The 21,410-nt window shown below is 30.6% G+C and overlaps 3 protein-coding genes across 5 annotated transcripts; all 3 read left to right on the top strand.

The window, feature by feature from the left end:
* Window positions 1-4,237: 4,237 nt before the first annotated feature.
* LOC124938159 (haloacid dehalogenase-like hydrolase domain-containing protein Sgpp) lies at window positions 4,238-6,049 on the top strand. Of its 3 annotated transcripts, none has more exons than XM_047478542.1 (5): window positions 4,238-4,437; window positions 4,532-4,643; window positions 4,714-4,868; window positions 4,955-5,216; window positions 5,769-6,049. In XM_047478542.1, exons 1-5 carry the CDS (start codon window positions 4,304-4,306, stop codon window positions 5,937-5,939), a joined length of 834 nt encoding a protein of 277 aa, XP_047334498.1. In that variant the 5' UTR covers window positions 4,238-4,303; the 3' UTR covers window positions 5,940-6,049. The 3 variants fall into 3 exon arrangements, with proteins under 3 accessions (XP_047334498.1, XP_047334496.1, XP_047334497.1); XM_047478540.1 differs by having other exon boundaries at window positions 4,523-4,643; XM_047478541.1 differs by having other exon boundaries at window positions 4,239-4,437; window positions 4,529-4,643.
* Window positions 6,050-7,508: 1,459 nt separating this feature from the next.
* LOC124937912 (phragmoplastin DRP1E-like) lies at window positions 7,509-11,276 on the top strand. Its single transcript, XM_047478244.1, has 14 exons — window positions 7,509-7,842; window positions 7,922-7,985; window positions 8,095-8,199; window positions 8,286-8,387; window positions 8,484-8,534; window positions 8,615-8,676; window positions 8,763-8,853; window positions 8,941-9,005; window positions 9,100-9,294; window positions 9,393-9,512; window positions 9,597-9,667; window positions 10,164-10,389; window positions 10,479-10,922; window positions 11,011-11,276. The coding sequence occupies exons 1-14, from the start codon at window positions 7,702-7,704 to the stop codon at window positions 11,137-11,139; spliced, it is 1,866 nt and encodes a 621-aa protein (XP_047334200.1). The 5' UTR covers window positions 7,509-7,701; the 3' UTR covers window positions 11,140-11,276.
* Window positions 11,277-16,572: 5,296 nt separating this feature from the next.
* Window positions 16,573-17,596, top strand: LOC124940208. Its single transcript, XM_047480694.1, has one exon. It carries the CDS (start codon window positions 16,675-16,677, stop codon window positions 17,452-17,454), a length of 780 nt encoding a protein of 259 aa, XP_047336650.1. The 5' UTR covers window positions 16,573-16,674; the 3' UTR covers window positions 17,455-17,596.
* Window positions 17,597-21,410: the final 3,814 nt, after the last annotated feature.

Below are 21,410 nucleotides of genomic sequence, written 5' to 3'. Positions count from 1 at the left end.
AACTACAATCACATTGTTGCTCTTTGAACAAAATTATATGTCAAAACTTAAATAGACTCACAAATTAGATGGTTAAAATAATAATAATAATAATTTTTGAGAAAAAATTTGGACAACAAAATTATAACGAAAACAGGCCGAAATTAAAAAAAAATTGGTTTAACTTTTTTCGGGAGAATTTTTTTTAAGGAAAATGACAATGTTTATGAGATTTTTGTTGTCCCGAACATGACCATGTATACAAGATTTTGTGACCATGTGTAAGAGAGAAAAAAAAATTTTTTTTTTTTTTTTTTAGTTTTTAGGAAAAATGGTTGAGAGAATTTTTATTTTTTTTGGAAAATAACCATCTTGGTGAGATTTTTATGGCCATGTACATGAGAATTTTTTTTTTTATTTTTTTAGAAATAAATGTATGTGTATGAGAGAGCTAATTTTAATTTTTTTGGGGGAAAATGACGGGATTTTTGTCCCGAACACCATACTCGGGAGATTTTTGTGACCATATTCAAGAGATTTTGAATAATGTTGTCGTGACAACCACAACGCAACGTCATCGTGGCAGACCATGTTTAACATTAGTTTCATTCCCAAATTCATTGCTCATATCACTGTTTATAAAAACAAAATTATACTTTCATTTGAGCAAATAAGAAATAAAAATAAAATCGAATTATATACTTTCTAGAACGAGAATAAGTTCTCAATATTGAAATATAAAAGTAAAATAAAGAGTAAAGGGCTATAAAAATATCTAGCCAAATTTATATACGATGACATTATTCAAAATTTTCAAAAAATACATACTAGTGTGAATTGTGAAATTGAGAGGAAGTTTCTATACAAGTCATCAAAGTTTATCATTCAAAAACATAAAAATAACCATGGGTCTATATATAAAAAATTCATAAGTAAATAAGATTTCACCTTAATTTCAATAATAAAATTTGATTTGTTTAGTTTATAAAGTTATTTGTAGTCAAACCACGAGGAATACTATGATTCTTACACTAAGCAACCACTTAAGAACCACTTTTAACTTAAGGAAGTCTCCTACATTTAACTTAATATGTTTTTGGTGAAAAAATAATTATTTTAGTCCGACTATTATCATTTAACATATTTTAATGAGATATAAATGTATGTAGTTTATTTTTGGCAAGGGTGATAAGGACAGTTTCTGGAATTAGCCCAACAAACTTATGATCTATATCAGACACATCCCAAGTGTGCTTATATATTTATAACTTGAAAAATAAACATTTTTTTTTTATAGGACGGGATTGACCTCAAGGGTGTGTTTGATAACCCTGGAATTGGCATTGGAATTGGAATTGGAGGGTCAAATTTCAATTCTTATGTTTGTTAGACACTTTAATATTAAGAATTGGAATTAGAATTTGAATGGAATTCAATATAGTGTAATTTGATAGTTCTCAATTCCTATCTTTTTAGGTCGGAATTATAATTCCAAATTAACACGTTTTTCATGTTTTTGACATGTTTAACACGTTTTTCACACATTAAACACGTTTTACACGTTTTTTACACGTTTAACATATTTTCATATTTTGGCACGTTTAACACGTTTTTGGCACGTTTAACACGTTTTTGACACATTTAACACGTTTTTCACGTCCTTGACACGTCCAACACGTTTTTGACACGTTTAACATGATTTTCACGTTTTTAACACGTTTTTTTGCACGTTTAACACGTTTTTGTCACGTTTAACACGTTTTTGACACGTTTAACACGTTTTGACATATTTAACACGTTTTTCACGTCCTTGACATGTTTAACACGTTTTTGACACATTTAACACGTTTTTCACATCTTTGACACGTTTAACACGTTTTTGACACGTTTAACATGATTTTCACGTTTTTAACACGTTTTTGACACGTTTAACACATTTTTTATATTATGGCACATTTTGCACGTTTTGGCACGTTTAACAAGTTTTTCACATATTTAACACGTTTTGACGCGTTTAACACGTTTTCACGATTTTGACACATTTAACACGTTTTTTGTACGTTTTTGACATGTTTAACGCGTTTTCACATTTTTGACACATTTAACACGATTTTTTTTACGTTTTTGACACGTTTACCACATTTTTGACACGTTTTACACGTTTTTCACGTTTTGGCACGTTTAACAAGTTTTTCACATATTTAACACGTTTTTGACACGTTTAACACGTTTTCACGTTTTTGACACATTTAACACATTTTTTATGTTTTTGACACGTTTACCACATTTTTGACACGTTTAACACGTTTTGGCACGTTTAACAAATTTTCACATATTTAACACGTTTTTGACACGTTTAACACGTTTTCACGTTTTTGACACATTTAACACATTTTTTTTACGTTTTTGACACGTTTAACATGTTTTCACGTTTTTAACACGTTTAACACTTTTTTACGTTTTTGACACGTTTACCACATTTTTGACACGTTTAATACGTTTTTCACGTTTTGGCATGTTTAACAAGTTTTTCACATGTTTGGAACGTTTAACACGTTTTCATGTTTTTAACACGTTTAAAACGTTTTTAACACGTTTAACACGTTGTTGACATATTTCACATGTTTTTTTACGTTTTTGACACGTTTGACATATTTTTAACACAAACACATTTAACACGTTTTAACACGTTTAACACGTTTAACACGTTTTTCACGTTTTGGCACGTTTAACAAGTTTTTCACTTATTTGACACATTTAACACATTTTTGATACGTTTAACACGTTTTTACGTTTTTGATAGGTTTAACACGTTTTAAACCTATCAAAACGTGTGAAAAACATGTTAAACATATTTAAAATGTCAAAAACATATTAAATGTGCCAAAAATGTGAAAAACGTGTGAAAACGTGAAAAACGTGTTAAAACGTGTGAAAAACGTGAAAAACGTGTTAAACCGTGTAAAAACGTGAAAACGTTTGAAAACGTGAAAAACGTGTTAAAACGTGTGAAAAACGTGTTAAAACATGTGGAAAACGTGTGAAAAACGTGAAAATGTGTGAAAAACGTGTTAAAATGTGAGAAAACGTGAAAACGTGTTAAAACGTGTAAAAAATGTGAAAACGTGTGAAAACGTGTAAAAAACGTGTTAAAACGTGTGAAAAACGTGTTAAAACGTGAAAACGTGAAAAACGTGTGAAAACGTGAAAAACGTTTGAAAAACATGAAAAACGTGAAAAACGTGTTAAAACATGTGAAAAATGTGAAAAACGTGTGAAAATGTGAAAAAATGTCAAAAACGTATTAAACGTGCCAAAACGTGAAAATATATTTTAAAAGTTAACATTTTGAACCGATATTTTATTTTACAAACATTGAAATTAGAATTGAATTACAATTCTATCATTTTCCCAAACATAGGAATTGGAATTGAATTACAATTCTATCATTTTTTCAAATATAGGAATTGAATTGTAATTCAATGCCAATTCTCATAGAATTGGAATTAGAATTCCAATGCCAATTCGAATTCCAATTCCCCTCATCAAACACACCCAAGAGTAATTTGTAAGAGAATAAATGTTACACTGTTTATCCACCCAAAAAAACTATTTTATATATATATTAGTGATTAATATATTTTAATATTCACAAATTAAGTAAAGTTATAGATTTAATTTTATTTTTTTATATAATTTATTTATATAATTTATTTTATTTTTATATAATCTTTTAATATATTAATTTTTTTTATATATTTATATAATTTATTTATATATTCATATAATTTATTTATATATTAATTTTATTAATTTATATATATATAATTATTATTTTCTTATATATTTTATATATTCTAAATTTATAATAATTAACCAAACTAACCTAAAAAAAATAAAAAATACATTAAAATAAAACACAAAGTACAAGCTACAAATTAAAAATAAAAAACATTTGAGACTACATTAATTAATTGATAAAAATTTGATGAAAAGAGTTGATTTCAAGATTTTTAATTAAATAAAAAAATATTGAGATTTAGTTTGTAAAATTTATAAATAATATTGAAAATCTTAAAAAAATTAGTAAGAAAAAAAAGTATTCTCATAATATTTTTTAAGTTTGAAAATAATGTTTTGAATTTGGGATAAATTAAATAAAATAAATTGTAATTTTGTTTATTTTCAATGTGCTACACATATTTATATTTTATAAAGTAATTTATAAATAAATGTGTGATAGATATAATATAACTATATCAATCAATCTTCTATTGGGTTGAGATGAGAGAAAGAAAAGAAGACAGAGTGGGGGGCATCATCCATGTCAGCTCTCCTATCAACGAAGCCTTTCTTCAACCTCCTCTTCAACAACAACAATATCTCTCTGCGTCCAATAAGAAAACCTCTTCCCAGCCTGCTCGTTTCTTCTTCAAATCCTCTCTCCACCACTCTCAGGTACTCGCATTTCTTCTTATAAGTTAACTTCCACCTACAAATTGTGATTCCTTGCATGATGATGTTTGATTTATTCATTTGCGAGATACAGCAGCAGTTCACTCTTGTCCGTTGCTCCTGTAGAAGCAGTCTTATTCGATATCGATGGTACTTTATGCGATTCAGATCCACTCCACTACTATGCCTTCCGCGATATGCTTCAAGAGGTATATAGATGATTGCAGATTTGTCTCTCCATATTGTATTGGAAAGAAAGTTCTGAAATTGTTTGTACAGGTGGGTTTCAATGGAGGAGAATCAATAACTGAAGAATTCTTCATCCAGAATATTAGTGGCAAGCATAATTCAGAACTTAGTCGTCTCCTACTTCCTGAATGGGAATTTGAAACAGCCATGAAGTTTATGGAAGACAAGGAAGCATACTTCCGAAGGTTGTTGTTACTTGTTAGTTAAAGGTTTCATTTTTGCTTCAAATCTTAAACATTATAATGAAATTTTAATTGTGTTTGGTTGATAGATTAGCATCAAAGCAATTGGAACCTGTAGATGGACTACACAAGATGTTAAAATGGGTTGATGATTTAGGTTTGAAACGAGCTGCTGTGACTAATGCTCCTAAGGAAAATGCGGAGCTCCTCTTATCAATGTTAGGTTTGACAGATTTCTTCAGCATGGTTGTACTAGGAAATGACTGTGATCGAGCCAAACCTTTCCCAGATCCTTACTTGAAGGCTCTTGAAGGACTCCAGGCATCCCCTTCGCACACATTTGTGTTTGAGGTATGCGAATAATTGAACTATTCTTTTCATTACAGTAGAAACGAAAACAAATTAAGCATGTTTGGACATGTATAATTGGAATTATAAATGATCATGAAGGCTCTAATACACGATGTTATGATCATGTTGAAAATGTTCATGCAAAAACAAGTCATGATATGAGTTGTAACGAGTTAATCATACAAAAATAACAAGCCAAAAGAACATTAGAAGGGTCCAAAATCCCCAAAAAAGAGCTATCCAAAGCTCCAAATCATGGTTATGTAAGTCCATATACTTCCCTCGTAGCTAACCAAATCTTCCATTTCTCTTTATAAGCTTTGATCTGGCTTTCCTCAATTCTTTCTGGCTCATGCTCCATTCTTAATCACCACTGTATACATTCAATTTCATTAGAACTTCAATTGAAAAACAAAGATTTAGAACTGGACCCGATTGCAATTCTGCTGCTTTCAAACATGCTGAATGAATGATCTCAATTATGAGTTTAACTAGTAGATTAATACATTGTGGTTTGAATTCTGATTAAGATTATGTTAACCTGTTGTTCAGGACTCGGTTTCTGGAATAAAAGCAGGGGTGGCTGCTGGAATGCCGGTGGTGGGTATAGCGTCGAGAAACCCAGCAAATTTACTGTTAGAAGCTGGGGCGGTTTTTGTGATCAAAGACTTCAATGATCCCATACTATGGACTGCCTTGGAAGAGACAGCAAAACTAACATGAATGATATGATTCATGAAAGTCTGATCATTCTTTCAATCATTAAAATGAAATCAATGTGGAAAACTTGTACATGAATTTCACTTTGTTTAATTATGTTCTTCATATTTATATTGAAAACAGACATCAAACTACCTTTGCCCCCAATTATTCGGGGATAAGAGAGAGTTGTCATGATAAAAATAAATAAATTTATATGGATTGAAATAAAATGTTGAGGCTCTAAAATGTTATACTATAATTTAGTTGATGAAAAATATCAAAAAAAACAATTATTTTATTTATATTATATTATTTATAAAAAAATATTATATAATATAATTTATATAGGTTATTAACTTATATAATAGAATGGTATATCTTACTTTTTAAATTTTACCATTATTTTTTAAGTCTTAACCCTTAAACTAATATAAAATAAGGTTTGTTTTTAAGAGTTTTAAATATCTTATTATTTAAGTGACATTTATAAATAAGAGAAATGATAAACTCAGCGAAAGTAAAACCACGAATTTAATGTGGCCTGTCACGTTGCCTCCATATTCCGAAACGCTCATTTTGGATCTCGAAAATGCTCATTTTTGGTATAAAAAACGTTCATTTCGGGACCATAATTTTATTTTTTTGTCATGAAATGACCGTTTCGGGACATTTTTAATTTTGTCTCTCCTACCTACGTGTGTTTTGAGAACTCAAATGAGTTTTTCGGGACATTTTTAATTTTCTCTTTCCTACCCACGTGTGTTTTGAGACCTGAAATGAGCTTTTCATGATATTTTTAATTTTCTTTCTTCTACCCACTTGCATAACACATCAATTTGTGGATTTTTTTTCCTAAATTTGTTATTTTATTACTAATTTAATTACCAAATTTTAGAGAATAAATAGGCGGACTTTTTCGCTAAGTGTGTCATTTTTCTATAAATAAATAACTAAACAAAAAATTCATATTACTAATTTAATTATTAAATTTTAAAGAATAAATAGGCAAAATATTCTTTCATTAAAATCCGATACATAAATTAATATCATTAATATTTTATTCAATCAAATCAAATTTGTCTTAAATACAATTATAATTATTAAGTAAATATTGTTATAATATTATTATTATATATATATTTTTAATATACATAATATAATATTTATAAATTAGATATAAAATATTGTCCAATCAATAATCATTGGATACAATCTTTCACTAATTTTATAATTTTTATATGAATTATTTTAAGTTCAGAAGAATATTCTCTAGTTCAATTTTAAATAAAAACTCTTAAAATTAAAATATGGTCATTAAAATAAATTAAAAGTTAAGCAAAAAGGTGCAATTCAAATGAAATATAGATAATAACAATAATTGTTCCTCAAATTTGAAAAATCATTCGAATTTTTTTTTTGATAATGATAGAAAAAAATAAAAACAAAAAGTTAAAGGCTTATGGTTTTCAAAAATCAAAATGTTTTGCAACGGTTACTGAAAAAACGGTGTGTTTTTTGAAGTGGGCCAGCAACAGCAAAATATCCACGTCCACAAATAGTTGTCTCTATCTTCTTCTTCTTCTCAGCGTCCATTTTAAGTCCAAAACGCCACTGTAATTCTTCTTCATTTCACTTCTCTCAATCTCTCTTAGCTTCCAATTCTTTGAAATTTGAGTTTATCTTTTCAGCTTCTGCTTACCCATATCATTTCCCAGCTCCTGCAACGCTTTCTTGTCTAGGGTTTTGTGATTCTAATCTCTCCTAGGTTTTTCTGTTGAACCACATGGCGACCATGGAAAGCCTCATTGGCCTCGTCAATCGCATACAGAGAGCTTGTACTGCTCTCGGCGACCACGGAGGTGACGAATCCGCGTTTTCCTCTCTCTGGGATGCTCTTCCTTCTGTCGCCGTTGTTGGTGGTCAGGTACGGTTTTGCATAAAGAGATTGAATTATGGGTATCTGCTTTTACCTGATTTCTTATTGTTTCTTCTTTTGATCTTAGAGTTCTGGAAAATCTTCTGTGTTAGAAAGCATTGTTGGAAGAGACTTCCTTCCTAGAGGATCCGGTGAGGAATTTTCTTCTTTCAAACTTATCTCAAATTGCTTTTGGGTTTTGGGTTTGGGTTTGGGTTTTGGGTTTTCATGGCTAATGTAATGGGTTTTTGTTTGTTCCAGGGATTGTAACGAGGAGGCCATTGGTCTTACAGCTATACAAATTAGATGATGGACATGACTATGCTGAGTTTTCCCATCTTCCTCGAAGGAAATTCACAGATTTCTGTAAGTACATATCTGAAACCATCTCTTTAGTTGAGTAATTAACATGATTATGTAATTCATTTATTATCAATTGTATGTTTATGCAGCTCTTGTTCGTAAGGAAATTCAGGATGAAACTGATAGGGTGACTGGGAAGTCTAAACAGATTTCTCCTGTTCCTATTCATCTCAGTATTTATTCCACAAATGGTGAGTTCAAATTAACTCTTGACAAGAAGGATTTGCATTACAAGGTTTCATGTTAGACATCAATAACATTTATTGACTTTTTTGTTCTAAATGCAGTTGTGAACTTAACCTTAATCGATTTGCCTGGCCTGACAAAAGTAGCTGTTGGTATGTTTCATGCAAAACTATTTGTTGTCAACTTAACCTCTTTAAGATGTTTATAAATTTACATATGTTTTGTTTAACAGAGGGTCAACCCGAAAATATTGTACAAGAGATTGAAAACATGGTGCGATCTTATGTTGAAAAGGTAGAAAAAATATGTAAATCTTTTGTTCATTTGTAAGTTGTTTATTAAAAGAGAGCTGCATGAAATTGGCTGATTATTTTTGGCAGCCCAACAGCATTATTCTGGCAATATCTCCTGCAAATCAGGATATAGCAACATCAGATGCCATCAAGCTTGCGAGAGAAGTAGATCCAGCAGGCATGTTCTGATGTTGTATTCATTTGTTGTTAACTTTCTTTTTCTCATTCCAGTTGAGTTATCTTAATTTATTTAATTGAAGCTCAGGTGATCGCACATTTGGGGTTTTGACCAAATTGGACTTGATGGACAAAGGAACTAATGCATTAGATGTATGATGTTTTCTGAGTGTTTCCTTTTAATCCTGTCTAACTTTAATTTTCTGATGTTCTTGAGAAATCTCCTGTTTTTTGTTTCTTTGTAAAGGTCCTGGAAGGAAAATCATATCGTTTGCAGCATCCTTGGGTTGGTATTGTGAATCGTTCACAAGCTGATATAAACAAAAACGTAGACATGGTTGCAGCTAGGAGGAAGGAACGTGAATATTTTGCTACAAGTTCTGATTATGGTCACTTAGTCAGTAAAATGGGTTCAGAATACCTTGCAAAGCTTCTATCAAAGGTGGTTTGTTTGTTTGTTTGATTTAGGACTTTGAAACTAATCTTTAATATTTAAACACACAATTTTGACACAAAACACTTTCTTTGTTTTCAATTCAGCACCTGGAATCTGTAATCAGGGCGCGTCTGCCAAGTATCACCTCATTGATCAGCAAAAACATTGACGAGCTTGAATCTGAGATGAACCATCTTGGCCGACCTATTGCTCTTGATTCAGGGGTAAGTAATATGCCAGATTGTTGTGTTCCATTATGTCTACATAAAAATAATTTATTCCTAAGATGATCAAACTGGGGTTTACAGGCTCAGTTATACACTATTTTGGAGCTTTGTCGTGCCTTTGACCGGATATTTAAGGAGCATCTTGAGGGAGGGTACGTTTCACTTTATCTTTTAGTTGGTTGTTTCAATTCCCTTTACAAGTAATAATATTTTTTACTTTGCTACTAGGGGTATTTGAGATTTAATTTAATAACCCATTATCCAATCATTAACTAAAATATCCTCTATTGTTTTTAGAAAGAAAGAAAAACATTATAATGCTTATTGGAAGCATTATTGTTTTTTATACTCCCTAGTGTCTATTTACCACCTGCCTAGGTTTGACCCAGTTGGAAACACTTCATACTTCTAGATTTGCAATCTGGATCCAAACAAGAACCCACTGATTAATTTATGAATAAGTGTTTGAGTGTGTTATGTTTTCAACATCCATAAGAGATACGCATCTGGTCTCTATGAACTGAGTTGGTTCTCATTCCAAAACAATGTCATGTTTCACTGCTTTGCATTTTAATTTCTAAGAAAAAAGTGTTTAAATCACAAGTTTTATGTTTTTATATATAGATTTGATGTGTTTACTTGTTTCAGGCGGCCAGGTGGTGATCGTATATATGGTGTATTTGATAACCAGCTTCCAGCTGCATTGAGGAAGCTTCCATTTGATCGACACCTCTCAGTGCAGAGTGTGAAGAAACTCATTTCAGAGGCTGACGGTTACCAACCCCACTTGATTGCTCCAGAGCAGGGATATAGACGCCTTATTGAGGGAGCACTGACTTACTTCAGGGGCCCAGCCGAGGCATCAGTTGATGCTGTAAGTACTTTTTTTTTTGTTTCCGATTTTAATTCCCTGATGTATGAGGAGGATAATAGAGAAAATGTCAAATTGTTGGTTGGTTGTAGGTTCATTTTGTGTTGAAGGAACTTGTTAGAAAGTCGATAGGAGAAACACAGGAATTGAGGAGGTTCCCTACATTGCAAGGGGAGATAGCTGGAGCAGCTGGTGAAGCATTGGAAAGGTTTAGAGACGAGAGTAAGAAGACAGTTATCAGAATGGTGGAGATGGAATCTTCTTATCTCACGGTGGATTTCTTCCGGAAACTTCCTCTCGAAGTAGAGAAAGGAGTAGGAAACAACCCAACAGCCGCAGCAGGAGCGAATAATAATAATGTGGATAGATACAATGAAGGTCATTTCAGGAGGATAGCACTAAATGTCGCTTCTTATGTGGGAATGGTATCCGAGACTCTGAGGAACACTATTCCAAAGGCCGTGGTTTACTGTCAAGTTAGAGAGGCCAAAAATTCACTGTTAAATTATTTCTATACTCAAATTGGCAAGAAGCAGGTACTTTAAATTTTTATCATATACTATTAGTCTTTGTGTGTCTGTCTTGGCTTCTTTCAATATTCTCGATTATCATAATAATCATCAGGGTAAGCAGCTATCTGAACTTTTGGATGAAGATCCAGCTTTAATGGAAAGGAGGATGAAATGTTCAAAAAGACTTGAATTATACAAGTCTGCTCGCGACGAGATTGATTCCGTATCATGGGCTCGTTGATGTGTTCTTGCTGCTACTGCTGGTAGTGGACCTATTTTGATTCAGCATCTGTCTTTGTCTTTGTATTATTATTATGATTATTGAATGTTGTAGTGGCTATATGATATTTTTATTTGATGAAGTCTTACTTTCAATTTTTTAAACTGTGCAATTTGTTAATAAATTCTTGAATATGATGCCCATGCTTAAATATAATCTCATTTAGATTGTTAAGTATGATGGCAATGGGTTGTACTATACTGTGGGGATTTTTTATTTTATTTATTTGTTACCAATCAACTGGAGAATTGTTTTTGTGTAGGGTATTTAATTTGTTTAATAAAATATAAAAATTAAATAAATATATTAATGATGTTATATATCTATGACAATTTAATGATGTTTCTTTTTTTTTCTCCATATTTATATTTTTGACCCTATAAAATAATTAAAAATATGAAATGCAAAAAGTTGAAAAAAAATTAAAAAAAGAAATTGATAAATATATAATGTTATTTTGTTAAAAAAAAAATAAAAAAAATATAGAGAGAATAATATAAAGTTAATTAATGAATTTAGTTAACTAAATTATTAATTTTGTATTATTTAGATATTTTGGAATAGAATAATAATTAAGGTAATATATCCATTGTTATTAAGACTATCCACAGGATATCAAATAAGTGTTAAAATAATATTAAATGGTACAGCAGAGTATCAAAATTAACTATTAAAATATGAGTATCAAATTAGACCAAATTTAATGTGGTCAATCACAGCGTGCCAAATGGCAGCGCGGGTGGTTACTTTTTTGTTTTTGTTTTTCTTTTTTAAATACACTTTTGCATAATAATTGATCAAATATATATATATATATATATATCATTATTTTTTATTTTTCGAGATCTATAAATAGAGACTTGGTTTGTGTCATTTGGACACCAAAAAATTTCTGAAATTTTCCACCATATATCCTTGTTTGTATCACCTTTCTTCATATCATCATATGAATATTCCCCTAGACTCTTTCAATCTCGAAGAGATTCAACAACAATGGGAGTTGGAGGAATTTTTACTCAAAAGGCAAAAAGAACTTCTCGTAGAGCTTCAAAGGCGAAACAATGTATCACATAAAAGAAATTATGTATAAATGATGTGGAAGTGAGAGAAAGTGAAAAAATAATTTTGATACATTGAATAACACTCTGCTGTAGGATATGCTAAAAAGTGCGTGTTAAAATAGATGTTAAGCTGACGTGACAGGATATTAAATGAAAAAATTTGATACCCTACTGTGAATAGTCTAAATATTATTTAATTTAGACAATAATAGTGATCATGGACTATGAGTCAGACTCAATAGTCCATGATCACTATGAGTCAGACTCAATAGAATTTGATCCATCCTTTTTTCTATCGTTAATGTGGAGAATTGAACCAATAATTCTCTTTCTTCATCATCAATCGAATCACTGTTCGCAATCCAAGATTTTATTTTATCATCAACCCAATCCCCGTTTAATTTAGAAAATAAATAAAATCCAAACAATCATATTTATTTGTATTTTGTAGAGGGAAAAAATAAGCCCAAACCTAATCAAAGCAGACCCAATTCGAAAGAGGTCCAAACCGCCGGATGAAATAATCATAGCTTAAGCATAATTAAAAAAAGGGATTCCGTCTCTACGGACCTCTTCCAGAGAGAGCGAGACTCTCGCGAAGATGAATGGTTCATTTGACCGATTCTTTTGAAAAACCTTATTCCCGCCGTCGACTTCTTCCAAAGTGATGTGGCGACTCCCTCAAGCACGAATTCTTCGGTAGAGTAGATCTAGTCTTCCAACTAAACAGCTAAGAACGATTCATATATGAAGCTATAAAACCATCAATTAGAAAGAGAGAAAAAAAAAGAAAAAAAGAAGAGCCAGATCGAAGAACTCTCGATTATTCTTTTAGTTTTTTTCTCGGAGTGACAAAGAGTGAGTTATATAGAACAGAGTGATTTGAGTTAGCTGTTCAAGATCTTTATCTTCTATAAGATTCCTTTAAATCTGATATAATGTAAGAGTCTTTCTAATTATTTATTCTAAATCTTTGTTCTCATATGTTCAAGATTTTACTTTTCTTTTGAGTTTATTTGTTAAATCTAAAGGATCTTTTGGTTTTAGTGTAACAGGTTTTGTGGTTTGTGTTTTGATATTTTGATATTGGTTTTGGAGTCGCCCGTTCTGAGGTGAGGCTCAAGAAGGGTGACTCAAAAAGAAATATGATAATGATTTGAGGGTTTGGTTAGGGTTTTCGAACCCTAATCGATCCACACTAACATGATTGATGATTGTTTTTTATAGTAATTATTAGGTTTTATGTTTAATCTGTTTTTGAAAAGGAGCATGAAGATTATGGATTACTATAAAAAACAACATGAAGAATATGGATCTTCATGCTCCTTTTCAAAAACAGATTAAACGTAAAACTTAATAATTACTATAAAAAACAATCATCAATCAAGTTAGTATGGATCAATTAGGGTTCGAAAACCCTAACCAAAACCTCAAATCATCATCATATTTCTTTTTGAGTCACCATTCTTTCGCCTCATCTCAGAACGGGCAACTCCAAAACCAATATCAAAACACAAACCACAAACCTGTTACACTAAAGTCAAAAGATCATTTAGATTTAACAAATAAACTCAAAAAAAAATGTAAAGTCTTGAACATATAAGAACATAGATTTAGAATAAATAATTAAAAAGACTTTTACAGTATATAATATTTAAAAGAATCTTACAGAAGATAAAGATGTTGAACAGCTAACCCAAATCACTCTGTTCTAGATAACTCTATCACTCCGAGAAGAAAAACTGAAAGAATAATTGGGGATTCTTCGACCTGACTCTTTTTTTCTTCTTTTTTTTATCTCTCTTTCCGTCTGATAGTTTTATAGCTTCATATATGAATCATTCTTAACTGTTTAGTCGAAAGACTAGATATACTTTACCGAAGAATTTGTGCTTGAGGGAGTCGCCACATCTCTTTAGAAGAAGTCGGCAACGGGAATAAGGTTTTTCAGAAGAATCGGTCAAATGAATCATTCATCTTCGCGAGAGTCTCGCTCTCTCTAGAAGAGGTCGGTGGAGGCAGAATCCCTTTTTTTAATTATACTTAAGCTAGGGTTATTTCATCCGGTGGTCTGAACTTCTTTCGGATTGAGCCTGCTTTGATTGGGTTTGGCTTATTTCTTTCTCTATCCAAAATAAAAATAAAATAATCAGGATAATAATATCAATATATATATTATTTGATTTTATTTTATTACAAAATTTTTAAAAAAAATTTTAAATTTTTTTTTATATTATTTTCTTAAAAAGTCGAGAAAATTGTTTTTTTTTGCGGACGTTTTTAAATGCGTACAGGGATGACAATATGTACCATGTGTAGAGCAGTCAGACAGGTCAACTCATGGAGGACCTATTCACCAAAACCCATCGTTTGACGGCTGACCGGCCCACCCTCACGGCGGATTAAAAATCTCCAACCCAACCCAAGATGAATTGCGGGTTAGGCGGGCCAGCCCGCGGGTTGTCTCAATAAAAATAAAAATCATTAAAAGTTCTATAAAATAAGTGTTTAAGAACATGATCAAATAGTCATAATGTCATAATACACACCAAACAAGAGTCTTGTCTATCGTTACACATTAATTGAACAAATAGTTTAACAAAGTAACTAAAATTTTAAAAATTCATAAAATAAAAATTTCAATAAAGTCAACATTTTTTAAATATCATCAATCGAGATATAATCTATGTCAAATCCTTCTTCTTCATTGTCTTTCTCTTCAATGTCTGCATCAGCATCCTCTAGAACATTTGAATCCACGAACCTTGAAGGCGAGAACGAAGAGAAGAAAGGCGGAACAAATAAATAGTCGTTGGTCAATGGACGAAGTATTGAATATTGACTAATGCAGTCAAAACCAAGTTTGAATTCACAAACTTTTGAAGGCGAGAACGAAAAAAAGAAAGACAGAATAAATAAATAGCCGATGGACGAAGTATTGAGTATTGACTGTTGCAGTACTGCCTGGGAGAGAAAAAAAAACTAGAACTATACGGCATATGCCTAGGCTATAAAGGCTATAAATCAGATTAGATTTTTTTGTCAACCCGCGGGCCAACCCAAACCCGACCCATCTAGGCCCGCGACCCGAGTGGGCTGACCCATGTAGGTTCACTTCCAAATGGGTTGCTAATATTTCAACCAAATCTGTCTAAATTATTTGGCGGGGTGGGCCAACCCAACGGGCCTAACCCAAATTGACGGCTCTACCCATGTGTACCCGATGTTCAGGTTCATGTATTTTAAATCGGGTTTGGGGTCGGATATTGGGAGAAAAAAAGTATCAGTTCGGGGTCGGGATAAGGACGTACAAAACCTAACTCGATACCCATTTATATTAATAATAAAAATAAAATGTTTTTTTATTAATAATTAATATTACATTTCAAATATATTATCATGACAAACATTATTTTAAATATATCATTTATTTTATTCTTATCCTTACTTTATTTCAACTTTATATTTTAATATTCTTAAAGAAAAATATCTCTCTCTTTATTATTTGTTAATTTTCAACTTTTAATAAAATAAACTTTATAATAAATTATTATATTTATCAATATCTTCCACATCAGGTAAGATAAATAATATTTTTATTTGTTTTCTTTAACATTTAGATTTACTAATTTTAAAATTATTTATTATTTAATAAAATTATTTTCTTTTTTTCAACTATAATCTTATAACAAAATAAAATAATTTGAGTTACTCGAACCTAATAGGAATCTAATAGTAAAACGTTGATCAAGTTCGAAGATAAGTATTTCAATACACAACGAGTAAAACACATATTGTCGTCGTTAAAAATTAAAATTATCCTAAATAGAAAAACTTAGGACGGAATTTAATGTAGTTCCAAGTGACATAATGACTCCATCACGATGAAACAACTACTCCATTTATGTATGTCCTTAGTTGGAAAGGGAGAGGATTAGGTGATATACATTTAACCTAATTAGTGATTCATAATTCAAATTATTATTAAACTCATTCAGTCTAGTAGATCGATTCTTGCGGGTAAAAGCTGCAATAATCATATAATAACCACAACAAATTATAATTAAGATCTTGTCAACATATATATAAGTCAAATATTAATAATAATTAGGTGACAACCAGACAAATAAATTATTATATTCCAACCCATATTATTTCTATATGATAAGAGTTTTAAGGTACGTACATATAGTATAAATTTATAAAATACTTTTTTTAGTCTCCACTAGTTTGTTAATTAATAACAATAATAAAAAAAAATTACCCATAATACCCCTCCCCCTTTATAAAGTTATATTAGTCGCTAGTCCCCCACTCACAGCGTCTCTCTCTCTAGAAAGAAATAAAGGAAGAAGAAGGTCGGGAAGAAGACGATGATGAATTAGGTCAAATTCTGAGAAGAAGAAGTGTTCTCGTTTAATCAAAAATTGGATCAATGAAGTGTAAGAAGCACTTGAACACGGATCTCAGTAGCACAATCGGAGTTTGCGCCACTTGTCTCCGCGAACGCCTCTTATCTCTCCAAGCCGCACAATCGGATCGTCGAGATTCCGATCCACAACCTAATTACAATTCTCGCAGGAAATCTCAATGTATTTCAGTTTCAGATCCTGGATTCTGCAATACTAGTCATCAACCAGGCCGTGATTGCGAGAAGAAGAAGAAGAAGTTTTCTCTCTTTGCGAGTTTCTTCAAACCTAAATCATCCACAAAGGAAGCTCAAGATACGACGACGATTGCATCCACATCTTCATTATCATCTCCGTTCTGGTTCTCCAACAAGCTATCATCCAACCACAACAAGAAACAATCGCGGTTATTCTCCGTCGAAGAGTCGATCTCTCAATGTAATTTTAAAACGACGACGGTTCGTATTCGTCAGAATCGCGGAATGTCTCCGGCGAGAGTCTCAGACGTCGACGACGATGATATTACAAACGGTTTCAGCCATAGAACACCTGAATCCTCGAAACAGACTCCGTCCAGAGCCTGCAGACGTGGCGGAGGACAGTCCGGATTTTCATTCTGCTTGAGTCCTTTGGTCAGGGCGAGTCCTAATCGGGCGAGAAATCAGAAAGGAGTGTTACCGGAAGTTAGCTTCTCCGGCGACATCAGAACCACCTCCGGCAAGCCGCCGTTATCCATGGCGACCAAGTATTGTGCGAACAGGTCTCGTAAGATAGCGGATTTTGGAAGATTCAATCACAACCATTGATCATTAACCGTCAAAGCTTTAAGGCGTTTATCCATCTGAAAGTACAACTTTACCCTTGTTATTTTTGTCTTTTCTTATCCTTTCTTATTAGCTTAGACATATATAATTTTGGATATTAATGGAATTACATAGCTTTTATTGATATTTCCTTTTAATTTTCAATCATAATGTTAAATTAAATACAATTCAACTCATTTAAGATATATATATTATAAGAAAATAAATTAAACTGGCTGATAAGGTAGGCAACACTCTCACCCCCAATAATTATGTCATGGTCATTAATGATAATAATAGTAATCATTATCATAATAATTTTGATTATTATTATTAAGTTTGTATTGTTGAAGTATTCTTTATATAGTTTGCATGGTTGAAGTATTCTTTATGGGCAAATTTGACGAAACTACCATCTTACGTGCTATGGTCATCAATGGTGCAAATGACTATTTTAAAATATTTTGACGAAAATATTCTCATCACGTGAAAGGCAGAGCTAAGAAAAAACTCATGAAAATTCCAGAATGATTGTGCCATTTACGTGACGCGATGGGTAATTTCACAGTCTTTCCTTTCACGTGACGATCTTTCCTTTCGCGTGACGTTCTTCCCCTTCGTGTTACGCGACGAAGATAATTTCACAGGCATTTAAGACTTTCTTTATGGTCATCTAGTCAAATTTTCCTTTTTCTATAGCACTCCATTCTCAAATATTGAATACCAAAATTTTATAAATCAATTAATTATTTTCGTAATGCACATGTTTCATTGGAAATGATATTGTATTTGAACTTTTTATTTATTTATTATTATTGGTTAATACAATGTCTTTCTCGATTTACATTGGTAAAATATAGTTGTTTATCCATTTTTTTCCCTTTTGTTTCAGAAAAATGTTATAGTTTTAAAATAGGAAAAAACACATAAAACATAACAAATTAGATTGCAAGGCAACATTATGGTTCAACCTATTGTGTTATTTAATTTAACCAACTTACAAAATGTGTGTTATTTGATATTTAATTAAGTTATTAGTTTTACATTACACAATTACCAATTACCAAAAATATGACATACTAAATTATGTTTAATATCACATAACATTTATTGCATTGTACTTGGTTATAAAGTCTATCAACAACTCAAAAGCTATATTCTTGTATTTTATAAAAAAAAACAAAAAAACTTGGAGGGAGATTGATCCTCGTTTGGGTGGGCCGAGTTCGCCTTACTCCGAGATTAGGTCTGGTTAGGACAACGTCATATGCGAGTAATGTAAACGGTTTCGGGAGCATAGATGGTATTATAATTGAAGTTGGCGTATGTGGTAGGATAAAAGCGTGATATTGTCTCATACTCGATAATCAAGCCTATGTCCAAATTTCATTATTTCCTTGTAACCTTTACAAGAACATATGTTAAGTGTGTCAACTTTTTAATACATTATAAGAAGATAAATGAATTGTTGGTAATCACTTCAATATTTTAGGTTAAAAATTAACAGTTAGTTTTAGTAATACATAGTTTTATCTTTAATTAATTTGTTATATAAATCAAATTATCTATTATAATAATAATAAGAAAAATTCATTTTCTTTTCTATTATAAAAAAAGTTTAAATTTGAGTATTTAAATATTAAACAAGTTAATATATACAAAGTTGTCATCCATATATACAGTCAAAAAGGTTAATTAAATAATTCCTTAATTATTTATACTCACATCGACAAGTCTATTTGCAATGTGTAATAAAGTCCAAATTAACATGTGTGGTCCCGTACACGCTTTCCACTTGTTTTTTTTTTTGTTTACTTATTAATTCAAAAATAATAATGTTACATAGTCAATTAAAATTTAAGCTTGATAATTAAAAAAATATAATACTTCGAGAAAATATTATAAATTTAAATTAAAACTACATATATATTCCTTTAAAAATAAATAGAAAAAAATCTAAATAATTTCAGTGACTACTTCATAATTTTTACCTATTCAAAATTTATAATTATTAATTAAGTGGTTGATGAAATATTATATATATAAAGCCGACATTGGCTGCATGCATGTGACAGATTATGAGAATATTATTTAATTAATCGTCGGCCTAAGGCTAAGGATGTATATATTATCTTCTAGCATTTTTTTCTTTTTATTTTATTGAAGAGATTAATTAAGATAAATATGACGGCTTATGATTAGTCAACCCTACATTTTATATTTTTTTGTATTAGACACACATTAATTAAGTCCATTTAGATTATTAGTATTCAAATATTAATTGTGGCAATTAATTTTCAATAAAATACACCATGATAATATAAGGAGTGATGATATTTTGTTGGTCTTATATATTAAAATACAATCTTATCTTAATTTTTTTTGAGAAAACATGTGCGTGTTAAATTCATAAGTAGACCACTTTTAGTTATATTTTGTGATTTGTTTAATTAGAGATTATATATATATAAATATATAATATATATTAGCCATTTTAGTTGAATTAATTTCCACCTACTTCATTTATAAATAAACCTACCCTTTTTAAATACAGATTTGACTGAGTATAAGACAATCAAATTAAATAAATGGGGTTAGGGTTAGGGTTGATGTACCGCCTAGAACCCTCCAAACTCACATCCAAAATAATATATATATATATATATATATATATATATATATATATATATATATATATATATATATATATATATATTAACAAAAACAAATCTAATCAACTAAATTATGTTCCTTCTCTCTCTTCCGAAGAATAGTCTACCCTAGACTCACATTATTAATTTAAAGTGTTAAGTTTGAGTTTTTTATGGAGAAAAAAAAGACAAAAGATTTGGATAAGGAAAGTGACAAGAATGGAAAAAGGAAAGTGAGATTTTTGTTTTGAAAATCTATTGATTTGGCTGTCCGAGTTGGGTCGGCCATAATTTACGTGTTTGTTGCGCTACCTTTATATCCCACTCTAGTTAAAAATAATACAAATTTATTATATTTATTTAATAAAATTAAAAAAATAAAATAAATTTAATTTTTTCGCTTAGAACACGACATCCTTCAATGTTGTTATTTTGTAATCTAATGTATGACAATTGGGTTTTTCTTTTATGGGTCCATGTCTACTGCCATTGGCTTACTTTTCTTTTTCTTTTTTTCTTGTTGTACTTATATGTTGAATTCTTCACAAGGCAAATTTCAAGGTTCAATTAAATAAGGTATTTCTATGAAATTTCCAAATAAAGCTATAATAACAAGAAAAGTGTTTTCTTTTTTTCTAACTAAAATGTCAATAACACCATGGACACAAAAAATCCTTGGGAGAATAGACTTTAACCAAAAAAAATTGTAATAATTTAACCATGAATCTCGTCACTTAAAGCAACTCTAGTCTCCCCCACATTCAAAACCGGAGATCCCATTGTGACCTAACCAAGGAAGAGGTGATCGAATCTTTAACACTAACCGATCGAGTCTTTTTGAAAAAGATGACTTAACTTTGTCATAAAAACTTTGTAAAAATGTCTCGAATTTAATTTTAACTGAAAACACCGTGACAAGAATGATAGTGAGAATTATGTATTCCAAGAAAATAAAGACTAATCGAAAAAATAACAAGTTAAATATAATTTTTTGTTTTGAAAATTAAATTTGTGAAATAGTTTGAAATTTTATTGATACAAATATCTTTGTATTCTTCATGGGGCTAGCATCATAATTGATATTTGAACCGAAGTCAATATTCAAATAAAAGTTTGACAAAGAAATGAAAGGAAGTTTTCCAACAATTTCAGTATTAAAAATGATTAAACCCATATTACAAGTCCTGAAACAATAATTAATGAGATAGAAATTGATTGTTTGACTCCACAATTTCAGACTTCTATTAACATAACTTTTGTAGAATTTTAAAAAAGTGAATTGAATATTAATATTCAATAATAAAAAAA

This window comes from Impatiens glandulifera, chromosome 5 (genome assembly GCF_907164915.1).
Source record: "Impatiens glandulifera chromosome 5, dImpGla2.1, whole genome shotgun sequence".
Lineage (NCBI taxonomy): Eukaryota > Viridiplantae > Streptophyta > Magnoliopsida > Ericales > Balsaminaceae > Impatiens > Impatiens glandulifera.
The sequence above is the reverse complement of the archived record's forward strand: the minus strand, read 5'-3'. Positions and strand labels throughout refer to the sequence as shown.